The 16984-nt window shown below is 42.8% G+C and overlaps 1 protein-coding gene across 1 annotated transcript in view; it reads left to right on the top strand.

The window, feature by feature from the left end:
- Positions 1 to 7613: 7613 nt before the first annotated feature.
- Positions 7614 to 16984, top strand: part of fip1l1a (FIP1 like 1a) — a gene marked incomplete at its 5' end in the record, with an annotated part of 35889 nt that continues 26518 nt past the window's right edge. The window contains 7 exons of the mRNA XM_080430550.1: positions 7614 to 7750; positions 8245 to 8303; positions 9016 to 9105; positions 9273 to 9397; positions 10278 to 10354; positions 14199 to 14298; positions 15208 to 15346. Coding sequence (XP_080286676.1) covers positions 7614 to 7750; positions 8245 to 8303; positions 9016 to 9105; positions 9273 to 9397; positions 10278 to 10354; positions 14199 to 14298; positions 15208 to 15346 — 727 coding nt within the window. The remainder of the gene's footprint in view (positions 7751 to 8244; positions 8304 to 9015; positions 9106 to 9272; positions 9398 to 10277; positions 10355 to 14198; positions 14299 to 15207; positions 15347 to 16984) is intronic.

The raw sequence follows: 16984 nt of genomic DNA, 5'->3' as shown, positions 1-16984 counted from the left end.
GTAAAAGTATCAATACTGCAATGTAGAAATACTCACAAGAAAAAGTCTGGAATTTAAAATTTACTTGAGGAAAAGTACAAAAGTATTGGTATCAAAATGTACTTACCAAAAGTAGAAAGTATACTCATTATGCAGAATGTCCCGTTTCACAAGTTTTCAAATTTATAAAAATATTTTGAAAATAGCAGATCTACAAGCTCATTGTGAGCTTGTAGATCGGCTATTTTCAAATGGCCGAAATGTATAGAAAATCTATAACTACTAACTCAAGTTTTCATATAATTGTAGTGGAGTAAAAGTAGCCTACAATATTTTCCTCTGAGATGTAGTGAAGTAGAAGTAAAAGTACTGAAAATTGTAAATACTCCAGTAAAATAAAAAATACCTAAAAAATTTACTTAATAGCTTACAGTACTTGAGTCAAAGCCAATGGTGTTACTTTACTTTACACCATTGGCGTTATGTTATAGTGCTTTATTGCAATTAAAATGAAGATTTTCTATAAAATGTTCAAACGGCTGAGGAGGAGTTCACTGCCATTACAATGACAGTACAGTTTGACCGGTCAATTAAATATCCAGGCGGTTCAAGACAAGTTCAACATTGATTTTTCAGCCGGGTGCTTTATCATGTTGTACGACAATTAGTGACCTATCAAATGCTGTGACTCCAGATGAGTTGCATGTTTGTCATTTCGACAGATTGATTCTTAAAACAAAGGCCAGATTGGATCAGTTGGCCGATGGGGTTGTTTCATGCAATTTTGTCACATTCTTGTGGAAAATGGTGATAGCATGGGTACAACTGATCTGCTTTTCTGCCTTTCATTTTGACATGGATTGTCATTGTAGAAACTTTCCATGGCATTAATCTTCAGTTTGCAATATTGATTATCATCAACATAGGCTACTTATTTCGCGATATTATTTAACATGACATGATGATGCTTCCTCCGTATGGATCACAATCACATCGAATGTGATGACAATGTAAAACAGCTACCCGTGTAGACAGGATTCGTTAGGCCACCAACCTCGGTGTAACACAGGTGCTGAGGCTTGTGCGCTGCAGGCTGTGTTGCCATGTCCGCTTATTATAAGCGACTTTGGGCTTGTTTTTCTGTAAAGTTGCTTGTAAATATTGGTAGTTGCGGGTTGCATTTTTTTGGACTTCTTTCTAAAGTGTAGTTGCTTATGTGGGCTTGCTATCTAGGGTAATAATAGGGTTGTTTTCATTCATGTCAAGGACCCCCAAATGAATATATATTTGTTTGCGCCTCTTATTTGAAATAATATGTTGTAACTATCTAAGATTAGTGTAAATGTAATAAAATATTCCACTTTTTCCCCAAGATTTTTTTGTTGTTGAAAATAGCAGATCTACAAGCTGTGAGCTTGTAGATTGGATATTTTCAAAGTGCTCTTGGACTTGGGGTCGCTTCTTTTGGGCTTGTTTTCATAGACCAGGTTGCTTATTTCTCTCGCAAAGTCTGGCAATCCTGGCTGCAGGCTGCCAGCTGCTCGTCGGAAGTGTCCCTATAGAAACGTGTTGATGACTGTCATGTGGTGTCGCTACACATGTCGCTTATCATTTAAAGTTCACAACTTCTTTTACGTTTTCGCTAATATACTAGAATATATTGAGAGTCCACGTTTTGATCTACAGTCGTTATAAATACATAATTTAGTTGACATATATGTGACTGTCAAAAAAAAGGAGGGAAAAAAAAGAAAAGAACCTGTGTAACTTTGTGCTGAAATGTCAGCTGTGGAATCGGACCTAAATGTGACCGATGATAATAGGGGTGATGATGATGATGATGAAGAAGATGGGTGGTTGTATGGAGGTAAGTTTTAATATTTAGTTTAGTATTATTAAATGTTCTTAATGTTCCAGGCTAAACGTTATCATCAGAGAGCAGCTGTCAGCTGTTGAGTTTGACACACGCACGTGGGTCAGATAACTGAGCATAATATGCTCAGTTGTTGAGCCACAATATTTAGGCAAACAACGTAGGACAATAAAAATATTAAATGGAGTTTGTGTTTTAAGTTATTTTTGGTTGAAGTGAAGATAAATTGTGTGTGCTCTGATCTTTATGACATGACCCTCATACCAGAATATGTGTCTGTGGCAGATTGCATTGAAGAGAATGCAGAGGCGAGAACAGCAGACAGGTATGTTGGTATTAGAATTACTCTTATTGTAAACTGTTACCATCTTCAATTTCGTACCCCCCCCCCCCCCCTTAGTGCATTGACTAGGGAGTTACATTTTTAATTTAGCTAAGCAAGGCAATTTTATTTGTGTAGCACATTTCAACAACAACACATTTCAAAGTGCTTTACATAAAGTATTAATCATTAAGACACCAAGACACAGAGCAAAACAAAAACTATAAATTAGATTAAATGTATACAGTATACAATTTGAAACACGACACCGAAAACAAAAGAAGACTCAAATTAACTCTCAGCCACCAACCCTGTTCGTACCATAATAGAGTTCAGTTGTCTTTGATTTGATTTTCGGTAATGTTACACCTTCACTGACATTTATTTTACAAAAAATTGCCATTCCCGTCACTTGTGAAGATTATTTGCAAGGTATCCCTATTGGAGAACACGATGAAGAGGCAGGAAAGGTGGGAGAGAAGGATTCATTTGGATTTGAACCCTTGACATTGCAGGCAGCAGACTTTCAAACAATGCAACTCTTCTGAATGGAAACATTGCTACAGGCAATCCTGTTGAAACAAAGTAACTCTTCTGAACATTGCTACAATGCTTGTAGGGGCAGTAGTAGGTCAGGAGGTTGAGTGGCCGCTTGGGAATCAGAAGTTTCCTTGTCCGATCCCCGGCTACCCCTGGGTTAGTGTCTTACATGTAAGTGCCCTTGAGTTAGACACTGAACCCCTAACTGCTCCCGATGAGGACCTTGTATGGTTTCTTCCACCATTGGTGTATGAATTAATGTTATGCACATTGTAAAGTGCTTAGGGTAAAGGCGCTATATAAATGCACCACTTACAAGCAAATATAGTTGAAATAATGCAACTATTCTGTATGGATACTTTTGTGACAAGCAGACCTATAATGTAATGTAACTCTTCTGAGTTTTGAATGGATACATTGCTGCTCGCTTGCTTTTCCCACAAGAAGGCTCTGCTCACAACAACCCTCAATTGGCCATTAGGCATCCACACAAATCATTATTAGATCGTTTTCACAGCAGACGTTTAGATGGGTATATAGCTAAAGATAATGACTTGTGGGTGCATTTCATTTAGGACAGCTTGGACAGCTTGTGTAATGTTAAATCCATGCTGACACAGAAACGCCTAAATGAAACCCACCCACAATTAACGTCATTACCCTCAGCTGCGATAACCTGTCGAAATGGTTGCTGAAAAAGGGGTCCATTATCCTTAATTCCTGTATTATTCCACTTGTTGGTACCTGCTGCCATTCTCTAGATTTCCACCCATTACTGTAATGATTGTGAAGTTCAAACCAGTGTGACAGAACCGTGAGCAGTGAACTGATTCGCATTGATATGGAACGGGCTGGCGCGTATGTTCATTTCCCATTAGGACCAATTGCAAGCTGCATTAATCAGATTGAATCCACTTTTCACGTCACAATAATGACAGTGCTGTCATTACTGCCATCTGTGGCTGTGTGAAATACTGCCAGTCATAGGGGACATTACCAAGTATTTGGATGCTCGTTAAATGTGCTGTTTGTTTATGAGCCTTTAAGTAATCACAGAATGAGGCCACCTGTGATTGCTGTGGTTTGCATTCCCCAACTGTATCTCCTCAAAAGTAGATTTAGCATTACATAGCAATAACTGTAACTTCACCTTCTTCAGATGGATGCCGTATTACTTTTGTATTCATTTGTGTGCGAATGTGTGTCCAAGCCTGTAAATAGCCAAACTACCAGCTCATGTACGTAGTGGTCTTGTAGATTGGCTATTTCCGCTATTCATTGTACGGCGAAGTGCAGGGTTGAAGGGGTTAAAAGAGTTTCAGTCTTGATGCTGATATTGACGACAATGACTTCTGAAATACAGTCGAGAAATGAACGAGAACAGTCATCATTAAATTAGATGAGCTCAAGTAAGAAATGTGTCAGTTAATATATCTCTCTTCAGCAACACTAAGTCTGCAGATGATTATGATGTACATTATTTTTAATCCCTTAATTATTTTTGCCTGGGCTTGCTGGAATTGCATGCAGTAGTAATTATTTGTGTATAAAATGAAGTAGAAATACTGCATCACTGTTGTGTCTCCAACAACCAGTTGCCATTTTCATCCATGTCTTTCCAGACTCATAAGAGAGGGAGACTTTATTTGTAGGAATTTAATGAACGTGTTTTGTGAGGTTACAGTGGCCTTGACCTTTGATCGTTGACCACCTACTTCTAATCAGTTCATCCTTGAGTCCAAGTGGACGTTTGTGCCAAATGTCATGAAATTCCCCCAAGGTGTTCCTGAGATATCGCGTTCACGATGTTGGGAAGCACGTACATGCGGTCGAATTGATGGACAGATGGACAACCCGGAAACAAAAACTTTGGTCACGGCTATCACCATCTGATTGTGGAGATTAATGTACTGCACTGGGGTCCAAGGGCCCTCACGGTTCCATGAGGCGGTCCAAATGGACCCTAAAAAAATGTACATTTTTTTTTAAACGGCTTCCACATAACAGAGTAGCCCTGCCTGAGGTCAAAGGGGGGGTGAATGTAACAGCCTAGTCCTGTCATCTCATAATCCTAATCTCCCCTGGCCAAGGGGAGATTAGCCAGTGGAGGTCTATCTGCCCAAAAATGTTGGAGTGGCTAGGCAAAGGATCCAGGGTTTGAGGAAAAGGTTCCTCAATAACAAAAGCCTGCACCAGGAGTATGCAGCAAACATGAACAAGCTTGGGAAAAACTATGCGGAGCAAGTACCTCAGCAACAACTGCATGGTGAGTAAGGGAAAGTGTTGTACATCCCGCACCACGGTGTCCACGGTGTCCACCAACCATGTGGTGTTTGACTGTGCAGCCACATTCCAAGGAGCATCTCTGAACAGTGAACTTCTACAGGATCGTAACCTTACCAGCTTACTGCTTGGTGTTCTAACTCGCTTCAGAGAGGAACCGGTGGCAATCATGGATGACATTCAAGCCTTGTTCCACCAGGTGAAGGTTGCAAGACAAACTCCCAATGGAAAGAGCTCAGGGCCTAATATGGTGTGTGGACTCTTTCAGATTCAAGATGGAGTTGAAACAACAGTCTCTCACCAGACGTGGTATGCTGACCATTGCCAGCTCAGTATACAATCCTCTAGGTTTCCTGGCACCAGTCACTTTGTGTGCAAAATTAATGCAGCAGGAACTCTGTAGAAGAGGATGTGGGTGGGATGACGATTTGCCACAGGACATCCTACACCAATGGAAAAGGTGGTTGGAGGAGTTGGAGCGGCTGGCTGCATTCCATGTCAGTAGGTGCATCAGTCAGTGGCCTTTGGAAAGGTCAGGCATGCCCAACTACATCACTTTGCCGATGCCAGTGAAGGTGGATACGGAACCGTATCGTGCGTCCGGATGTTAAATCAGGAAAACCACACCCAGGTCACCTTTCTGCTAGGCAAAGCCAGAGTCACACCACTGAAGGCTGTAACTATTCCCCGGCTAGAGTTAGCGGCTGCTGTCCTTGCTGTAAGAGTGGACTCACTGTTGAAGGCAGAGCTGAAGTTCCAGTTGGAAGAGTCAGTATTTTGGACTGACAGCACTTCAGTGTTGAGGTATCTGAACAATGAGGACTGGCGTTTCCACACATTTGTGGCCAATAGGATTTCGACCATCAGAGATAATAGTACCAATTTTATTGGGACAGAAAGAGGACTGAAGGAGGCTCTGGCAGCTTTGAATCAGGACAAGATACATGGAGTTCTGGCACATGTTGGAATCCGTTGGAGCTTTAATCCACCAGCAGGTTCACGTCACGGTGGCGTGTGGGAACGGATAATCCGCCTGGCGAGAAGGGTTCTAAGTTCTGTCCTACGTCAGCAGAGGTTGGATGACGATGGACTTCATACAGTGTTGTGTGAAATGGAGGCAATTTTGAATGACCGTCCAATAACTACACTTTCGGATGATCCCAATGACCTGGAGATACTTACACCGGACCATCTTCTTCTCTTGAAGGGTAAACCAGCTTTACCACCTAGAGCGTTCGATCCACATGACCAGTACGTAAGAAGACGATGGAGACAAGTACAGTATTTCTCGGATCTTTTCTGGAAAAGATGGATACGGGAGTACTTGCCCTTGCTCCAAGAGAGGCAAAAGTGGAACCAGAGGAAAAGGAGTTTGGCAGCTGGAGATATTGTGGTCATCATGGACTCTTCAGCTCCTCGTGGGTCCTGGCCACTTGGCAGGGTTCTGGAGGTCTTTCCAGACAAACAAGGTCTGGTGTGTTCTGTGAAATTGCAGACTACCATTGAAAGGCCAGTGACAAAACTGTGTTTGGTTCATGAAATGTAGATGCATTTGCATACATAACATGTTTTGGCTCCTTTGTTTTTGATTTGTTGATTTGTTTTGAATTGTTATGTCTGCCTGCCATTAACAATTAGGGGTCGGTGTGTAAGAGCCAAATGGGTGAAACATGTCAAATGGATTCATGTGACCATGGGGTGGCGCTGTTGGCTATATAAGTAAGTGTCAGGTTCACTTGACCGCTGTTTACTGCTCTTTAAATCACCGAAATGTGAAATGTTTGAGGAAATGTTGATTCATTCATCTGTTTATGGAACCCAAAAGATGCTGTTTTGCGCGGTGAAGTAATACCGTAAATAATCGTTTTGCATGAAGAACTGCCTGCATCGTATTTTTGGAACATTGACACACAGCGAACGGTACAGTATTAGGCCAAACAACATATTAGCGCATCAGCCAGGTCCAACTACGGGCTCAACCCCTCTGTAGCTCTGTTTAATATTAGACTTTACACTCACATTGCAATTTTTATTCCATGTGCTGTATCCAGGAACAGCATGCTTGTTTGTTTGTTGTCAATATGCAATGCAAATACCCACATGGTGCAGTTAAATAGTCAATAAGTCACATGTCACCCTGATATCTCACTCTCTAGTATGACTGAAGCACTGGACCCCAGTGACGTCCATGACAACGGAGTGAAAACTCAGGTAGTGACACAACAACAATCCACATGACTCTCTGTTTACATTGAGTACTGTTAGCCTGGCGTAGACAGACTATATCACTGCGTGGATATGAGTCTGGTGCTTCTATGAGGAAGTTTTTTTTCCAAGGGGGCGGGAACAAAACAATGACTCTCGATGCAATTGGTTAGACCTACAAACCAACTACCAATTACAGTCTCCCATATTCGAATACTGGGCCCTGATTGGTTACCCACGTCTTCTGGAGCAGGAAATGGATTCTCTATGGAGCGGTGCCAGACCCAAATCCCAGAGTGCAATTTTTTTTTTGCACTCGCAGATTCGTCTGGTCCCAGGCTAGAGTACTGTATGTACAGAATTATGTGATTTTCATCCCTAGCTTTTGATCTTTTACTTTTTTGTATTTTTATGGAGCCATGGGAAACCGACAAAGACGGTGACAACAGTGATGATGATGATGACGAAGAAGAAGATGATGATGATGATGACGATGACGTTTGTGTGACTATAGGTGACATAAAGACTGGAGGATTGTCACAGAGCATGTGAGTGTTAACCGCTTTCATCCTGAAAGGTCATTATAGGTGAAATGTTTCCAAATTTGTCATGTTTCTGGAATGAAAATAGCCAATCTAAATGCTCCCAACGCGTCACCATGCGTGATGACCTTGTAGATCTTCTATTTTCGAATAGCCGAAGTATAAAATAGTGGGTAGTAGACCCACCATCCATTAGACCCTTGTGAAAACAACATCACAGATATTTATCATGTTTGTTGCCTCGAAGGCTCAATATCAACATAGACTTTCTCAGGCGCCTCCTTTTGTCAAATAACAATCCGAGTCACTACATGCTTTCAACCATGATTATATTTTGATGTATTACGATTGCATTTGACAGCTCCATTTGTACTGAAACCCTGAGGGCTATTTGTTCTGTGTATACAGCCCGTTTCCAATCCCTGCCACATGTGTGAAAGTGTTTGTCTTGGTATCATGATGGTAATAACCATGAATTTATTTATCTTGTTTTTCAGCAGCTTTGGAAGCACACCCGTCACTCTGAATATTAAAGGTGAAGGGAGAACACATGCAGTAGGTAAATGGATTCCACCTCCCATTTAATCTCAACTGTGATTTATTTTGTACTTACTGTATATTAAAGCGGCACTATGTAATTTTTATTTTAATGAATAAAATGTAATTATGTGAATACAATATAACTTATACAATTGCGCTGGTTGTATTTTGTCTCCCTATTCTATTGAGACTCCTAGACAAGATTCAATTTATCCCCTGAGCAAGCAGGCAGGCTCTATTAGCTCAATGGTAAAAAAAAATCTTCAAGAAGTCAGAACATGTAGATCTCGATCATCCACACAGGAACGGTGTGGCTTCATGTGGATCTCAGATTTCATGTAATGTCGGTCATCTATGAATTATGATGATGAAATAAAGTGTGGAGATACTAAAGTGGACCTACTGGCAGTGAGTGTGCACAAGAAATGGGATGCTAATCACAGACACCCTCTTATAGACTACTAGCCTCCTACATAGCCATGCTGTAAAAACATGTGAATATCATCAACCTTTGTTTGCTGCTGAGTTTATTTGCTTAATCCATCCAAAACCCAGTGCAAAGATTCAATTGGAAATGTGAGTAACTTCTGGGTTAGCCTACAGAAAGTAATACATAATACTGTACGTTATGCATGATTATCAGGTGTTTGGTAAACAAAAGTGGGACTCTTGTGGGTCCATTTGGTTCCAGAGTTAAAGTAACACTGATGATTTTACTGTGTATTTTCCAGTTAGTAGTAAGTGTAAGGGATTGGATTTGGACCCTGTCGGCATGGCACTAGAAGTGGAGTCCTTTGAGGAGAAGCCGTGGAGGAGACCTGGTAAGCATTGCTCTCCATGCCTGGGTGTGCAGGTGTTCTTGTAATAATGTGTGTGAGCTGTTTTCCCATTCGGGCACTTAATTAGCACGCTGCAGGTGCGGTGCTATGTGATTATACGAGTGGCTCTGTTCAGCATGAACAACGCTGTATATATTTTTGTTTCCCAGGCTCCGACATCTCCGATTACTTCAATTACGGCTTTAATGAGGAAACGTGGAAAGGGTACTGTGAGAAACAGCGTAGGCTGCATGCAAGTAACGACAATTCCAGCCGCGCCTCTGCTAAGCTCGCGGTAAGGTCATTCCTGAGACGATGAGAATGGATAATTTTTTGATACAAAGAGGGCACAAACAGAACATGGAAAGACTAATTGACTAATTTACCAACTAATTTAGTAATTTGTAAATACGGTGAGAATTGGTATAGTAGTGACATCGGATGTTATCTTGTTCTAAAGAACTAGTTTAATCAAAATCTGAAAAAATCCATGTATTTGCCAATTATGTTCAAAATATAAGAGAGTGGTATAATAGTAAGTAAATAATAGTAGTAAGTAAATATTAGTATAATAGTAAGAAATAATTGGTCAGACCAGGAGTCAATAATAACAAAACAAAAATTGTGATTGGTAAGCAGGAATATATTCAGAATATGAGGTAATTATGACTACAATGACCATAGTCCCTTGTAGTCATAATTGGAGTTGGGTTCATAAAAATGTGTCTGGCATCAGCCAAGTAGAAATAATTCACCCTTTGGCCTAAAATAATCCCAAATTATTTTCAATAACAGAACTGAAAGCAAGCTGAATCCTCAAACCAATAACCATACTGCACAATATGATTCCTAGGAATTATAACTGAAAGAAAAAAGGGAAAATGAAGAGCGAAATGCCCTTAATTGATGTTTTAGTTGGCACTAAAGGTCATAAAAGCTGTGTTTTTATTTCATGCCCGCGTGGTCCTTTCTCAGCCATAAAGAGTATTTTTGTATTCACTGTTTTTAAAACCGCGCATCTATATAACAGTTGTGTTTCATTGGCACCCCCTAAAATAATATGTGGCCATGGTTGCCCCCTCATTTGAAATGGTCCAGAACCACCACTTTTGGTGAGATCAAAAAGCAGAAGAGGATGGTTATCACAATGGAAGTCATGTTGCTATTCCCCTTAGGTCCAGAGGGGGCGCCCTGACTATGGAGATAAAGGCTCTCACAGTGAAGATTATACCTCCTCAGGCAGTCTATACAGGTCAGTATTACACTCCCCTGGCCCTGAGCCAGTCATATACACTACATACATTGTTAGGGGGGCATAGACACAGCAAGGCAGTGGCAGATGTTATGGTACACAGAAAAATCTATTTCTTGTTACTCTGAGAGTGTACAAATGGAATCAAATGAAATGGATTTGGTTCCCATTGTAGTTGAATTAAGGGTGCAATCCATAACTCATTTGGGATTCAAACCCTGATCTCCCACAGACCAAATTTCTACCACTCTGACAGGAAAGATGCAATCCCCACTTATCCAGCGGAGATATTGGGCATATGAGCTTCAGGCAGTACTACTTGTCAACCAGTAGGTGTCCTACCCGACACCCGGGTCTGAACATCTCAATTGAAGAGTAGGCAGCAGATGTACTAGTTATATTAACAAACTCTACCATAATAGATTGGTTAAAACAATTCATTCAAATAATTACGCTGTTAAGTTATTGCTGGTTTAACAGAGGACTTTTCTCTGTGTATCTAACTTGTGAGCTTCCAGTTACTGGTTCTTCTCATTTTGAAGGTCATCTTAACAGCCATTCCTTCAACCCATAGCACTTAGCCCTCTGCCTGCACCATTCCCTAGCTGTGGCTGGAGGACCCAGCAGCTGGTTGTTTGTGCAAATGACACAACATCTCTGGCTCTTGCCATCTGGTGTGTGTGATCTTATGACGGTGTCAGCAGGTCAAGTTTGTATTGGCCAAATAGCCCACTGTTTAAACTGCTGAACACAGACTTACATCTGGTAATGATTGAAGGGAAATGTCACGGGAAGGTATGTAAACTTGCTGATGTTACTACGTACAGGGCGTTCCCAGATAATTGCCCATTCGATTGAGCTCCGTAATCAACTTTATGTATGACAGATGATTCTTGTGTTTTTCCCAATTTTTCTTTTTTTTCTCTTTCTTTTTGCCTTTTTCAACATTTTTATTTCCGTTCAAGCTTTTATCTGTTTTTCTTCTTCTCCGCTGGTCTGTTTTAAATATGTTTTGCTGGATGGAAATAAAAAGCTGACCACACTCATTGCTGTTGTACACGCAATCTGATTGATCTAAATAAAGCAAGTGCGTTGAAATCATTGGAGCGATTACGGCACAACGCTGCGCTAATCTGAAGTGCCTGTAACTGATACCATGCTGATACACGTCACACACAATCATGATAACTACTGTGATACTACGTGGCTATCAAAGATTTCGTCTGTAGCCTATTTAACCACTTTAAGCCTGCTATCCGGCATGTCATTATAGGAAAAAAAAATCTATAAGATTTGTGAAACGGGGCAAAATTTGCCGATCTACAAGTTCACAACACAGCGCATTGTGACATGTTGTGAGCTTGTAGATCGGCATTTTTTTGCTGTCCGTCGTACGTCGAGGTACATAGGGCTGCAATCTGTAACTTTTTATGTCTTACCTGAGATTTTAACCTGGGTCCCAGCCATGGGTGCCAAATTTCTTACTGCTGAGCTAATATAGAGCAGCCTGTTAGAGCAGAGGATATATTGAGCTTTTGAGCTTCATGCAATACCACTTGTCAACCAGTAGTGGTCGTTCCCAATCCCAACCACAGGATCTAAATGTCTCAGAAGAGCAAGTAGATCAACTACAACCGAAACCCACCAACAAGTTGTGTTATATTAACATTTAACATACTCTGCCATACAAATTGGTCAAAATGTTTTATTCACAACAAAAATATATGGATTGTAGCTTTAAAGGGTTAAGGCTTTAACCATTGTTGTTTGTTGTTAAAACTATTCTGGTCCGTCTGTAATGAAGTTCTCATGTGCGCGCCGCTCGCTGTCCCTCGCCCATTAGCGACCACCTGCAAAGGAAGGCTGAGCCTGTATGGCCCCGTGGGGTGGGGGGGGGGGGTTGTATGGGGAAGGGGCCGTCATGGCTGGGGGTAGACTGGACCCATGGTGTTTTACTGACCAATTACACTTTCCACTCGTTTATGGGCACAGCCCCAGGCATCAGCCACTCACTAGTATACCTTCACGAACGGCAAGAAATCGCAGCATGCATTCTGCTCCTCCTTATAGACCAGGTGCCTCATAAGCAGCAATGATGGGCTAAATATGTGCAGTCAAGGACTTATACTATTGTTATGTGCACTCACACAGACTCACACTTTAATGCACCTTGTATCTTTTCTGCACAATCTCTTCTCGATCTCTTAATTTATATAATGCTGCGTGCTGGTGTCACATGCCGAAAATAGCCGTTGTGAGCTTGTAGATCAGCTATTTTCGGCACACGATACCGGTGTGCAACTAAAATAGATTAGGCTTCAGGTGTGTGTGATTGTGTGTGTATTATATGTATGTGTGTGTGTGTGTATGTGTGTGCATGTGTGTGTTAAATTGGCCCAGACTGGAGGCCCTTCAGGCGTAGTAGAGCGCCGCCCGGCAGGGGCCGTTTTAATTAAAGCTCTGTCTTCTTGAAGATGTCCACTTCCTGCGCTCTCCCTCAGCAGGCTGGCTCGCCCTTCAGGGGAGGTCACACGAGCCTGAGCGCCACCCTCTCTCTCTCTCTCTCTCTCTCTCCGTGACAGGCCCAGGCCAGAAGGGAAGCAGGAAGTCATAGCATGCCAAAAACAAATACACACGAAGCAGTGCTACTATAACCAAGCGGATAATGTTTTAAATGAGGCGGCCCATATGGATGTGTACGAAGGCCACGAGTGGAAACTTGAGGCTCAGTCGAGGAAGCACATTAACATATTTTATTTTTGCTGTGTTGTGGACAAGATGACTATCTATGTATCTCGTCTGCCTCTGGTCTCTCGACCGAAAAGAAAGCGGTTTGTAGAGTGTGTGTCGAGCGCTTGCTAAGTGTTACACGCACACCGAGGCAAGGACCAGAGGAGCAGAGGAGGTGGGCATTAGGGAGCAAGCTGTTATTGAGTCACTGCTTAATGCAGTTGTCATGTCACGCAGACACACACACACACACACACACACACACAGGCACGCGCGCACTGTGCACCAAAAATAGCAGGTCTACAAGCTCACAACGTGTTGCCCTTCGATGTGTTTTTTTTTTTTTTTTTACCTCCACTTACCCAGGGGAGTTTTGCTGAGCACAAGTGCTCTTTTTCAGCATCACTCTGCTTCACATTCACACAGACACACACAACACGCGCTTATGAGCTGGTAGATCTGCTATTTTCGGTGCGCGACACAGGGGTGCCATAAAAGCAATTTGTCTTGTGAGGACCAGGACAATTGTCCTCTCAATGTCTATTTCTCACATTCTACTATACGTATGCTTGTAAGTAAGTATAGTAACAAAAGTAGACACACACACAAATAATGTTTTGCTGCTCCTATAGATTAAGTCCTAGTGACAGAACGAGGTTATTGTCCCATATGGTTAGGCGTGTGGTTGTTGGGTGTGTGCGTAGGGGGATTGTGTAGGCCTCCGTTTTGGGGGGAATCTTTATTAAAATAAACCAAGGGCTATGTTGTGGAAGTGGTGTAGCCTACTGCAGTGGTTCTCAAAGTGGGGTCTGTGGACCTTGAAGGGTTTCCAGGGGGTCCCCAGCAAAATATGTTAATATACGTTGCATCAAAATCAGTTTAACCACTTTAAACCTAGATACATATTTGAAAATAGATCTACCTTGACATTAAAAAAATATTATTTGAAATATTTTAACAACACAAATCTTGAATGGGATCCCTGGCACAAATATATTTTCAGATGGGGTTCCGCGGCAAAATACCTATTAATTTGGGGGTCCTTGACATGGAAAGGTTTGTGAACAACTGGTTTATTGTATTGAGAGTTTTATCATTTTTATCCGACCAACAGGAAGTCAAGTGGAAGCATTGATGTGATTGGAGGACTAACTGGACCAATCAGCAGGTTGTCAGGAAGCAGACGTCACGGCAACGAAGTAAACAATATACAGGTTGTGTTAATGAGGCTATTAATAGTGCACGGTTTCGCATTGGCCCACCAACTCTGAGAGTTTATAAATGAACCCATCTTTGGAACCCTACACGGTAAAATTCTCAGCATTCATTTAAAGGAGTAGTTCACCCCAAAAACGTTTTATTTTCTATCAATTACACACCCCATGAAGCCTTGAATTCATGGAGATTCTTTTGTTTTTGTCGCATTCCTGAGCCAATAATTATGATGACCATTAGGAGACTCAATTGAGTCTTCTAATGACCAGCCACCCCCTCATCATATTATTGGCCCAGGAATGTGACAAAAACTAAAAAATCTCCATGAAGTCAAAGCTTCATGGGGTGTGTAATAGAAAATAAATAAACTCTGAGAGTGTACAAATGAACCCTTTCGGGTCCATTTGGATCCATGTTGAGTTACAGACCCGTAAGGGTCCATTTGGATCCTGTGGTGGTCCCTGGACCCGACGTTGAGAACCAGAGTAATAGTGTGTATGAGCATGAGGTTATCAATAAATTCTGTGTGTGTACGTGTACGTGAGTATGGGGGAGGCTATAATTCATATAAGGGGTGTGTGTGTGTGTGTGTGTGTGTGTGTGTGTGTGTGTGTGTGTGTGTGTGTGTGTGTGTGTGTGTGTGTGTGTGTGTGTGTGTGTGTGTGTGTGTGTGTGTGTGTGTGTGTGTGTGTGTGTGTGTGTGTGTGTGTGTGTGTGTGTGTGTGTGTGTGTGTGTGTGTGCCTGCGTGCGTGCGTGTGTGTGTGTGAGCGTGTGCGTGGCGTGACCGTGTGTATGAGGGAGGCTATAATTCATATAAGGCTGATGGTGTGTGTGTGTGTGTACGTGATGCTATTAATAGCGTGTGAGGTTATGAGGTGGTCTATTTATAATCCTCCACACATTGCAGGTGCTTTCTGAGACGCGCTCCGACGGAGATCGTTCAGCCAATCAGACGACCGCCTTCTTCCCTCCCAACATCCCTCCACCCCCTTTGCTGTCTCCTCCACCCAATGTCAGCTCCGCCCCTCCACTCATCCCTCCCCCGTGTAAGCTACCCCACTCACATGTGTGACACACACACACACACACACACACACACAATTGATCAAAACCTTCCATGAGCTAGATGTTCGTTCCTATTGCACCTGAACAGAGTGTACAAGAGTGTACAAATGGGTCCATTTGGTTCCACTTGTACACTCTTTGGAGCTAAATTAACACTGAGCATTTTACTGTGTAGGATCTCTTAAGTAAATATCCCTCAGCATGTTCCATATAGGCAAATATTCTTAATGCTGCCCTTGTTCTGAACCCTCGCTCCACTCATGGACACCAGAGCCCTCTGCACTCACCAGCATCCTGCGGAGTGGGTTTAGGCCACAGAAATGGAAAAGTATAGAACGGACACTTCCATTTCGTAGCAACTCTGTGGAAAGTAATCAATCCAGTGCAGGGCCTCTGTGACATGCTGTTTCTATGCAGAACAAGTCTGCACATCATCACAGGTCACCATATACCAGTATCCAGCGATAAGCGCCATCGGGTCCCCAAAGTAACTATAGCCCAACCTGATGACGCTTACTGTATAAGTGAACACTGGTGGTCTATCTATGCTATTGCATATCTATAGCTACAGTATTAGGCTGAGTTGAATACAGAGAGCTTGAGGTTGAAAGGTGGACTTGTGACACCGCCTGAAGCACAAGCACTCCGAGCACCATCCAGCTGTATAAATGACTTATATGTCAATCTGGGGGGGGGGGGGGGCATGTTTGTCAAGCTGCACCATAAGTCACAATAAACAACCTCATGCTTATAGGACTGAGGCGAGAGGCCCAGGTGAGTGTGTGTGTGTGTGTGTGTGTGTGTGTGTGTGTGTGTGTGTGTGTGTGTGTGTGTGTGCGTGTGTGTGTGTGTGTGTGTGTGTGTCTTCCCTCAGGCAGGTGTGTGTAATGCCGTCCAGGTGTGCGTCGGTCAGTCCGTAGACCCCCTCCTGTTCTTTTCTGAATCACAGAGCAGGAAGCTGCTCTCCTGGCCCAGGCTCACAGCTGAGTGCATGCCATATTTTCCTCTTCAAAGAATCCAAAATAGCAGCGCAGGCTTACACCCCCTCCTCACCCCATCCCCCGTCTAAGTAATCTGAGCCCCCATACGGCCTGTCGAACCCGTGCCAGAGCTCCTTACTACAACCAGAATATCAAACATCCTGCCGGTGCCGAGGCTTTGAACCGTGCGCCACTACGCTTTTGATGTTGTATTTGCGTCGCGTTTCTATCCAGGCCACTCCCCTTTCTTTAAGTTAGGGGCTCTGCCTTCTTTTGTGATGCAAATGTGCAACGTGATAAAAATAGCTGTCGGGGGGGGGGGGAGAAAAAAAAAAGAAAAAGTGCTGGGCCAGCAGATTGTGGCACGGGAAATGTGCTGAACAGACCGGCCGCGGGGAGCCGGGCGAACACAGAGAAGGGCCTTTGTTTTCCTCTGGTGCAGGAGGGTCATATTAGGCAGGCTTTTTTGGCGTGTTAAGGCCCAGGGTGCTGGAAGCGGCTCTGTGTTGGCATTACAAGGCCGGGCCTGTGTCATCTATCACGGCAACACAGCACACCCAGCCAAGGTGACGCTGTCTGCTGCTCTGCAGCTAATTCTGTATCCGTACGGTTAGTAGGTCACTAACACTCCACTGTACC

This window comes from Gymnoscopelus braueri, assembly GCF_963280865.1.
Source record: "Gymnoscopelus braueri genome assembly, chromosome: 6".
Classification (NCBI taxonomy): domain Eukaryota; kingdom Metazoa; phylum Chordata; class Actinopteri; order Myctophiformes; family Myctophidae; genus Gymnoscopelus; species Gymnoscopelus braueri.
This window is presented reverse-complemented; position numbering and strand designations above follow the sequence as displayed.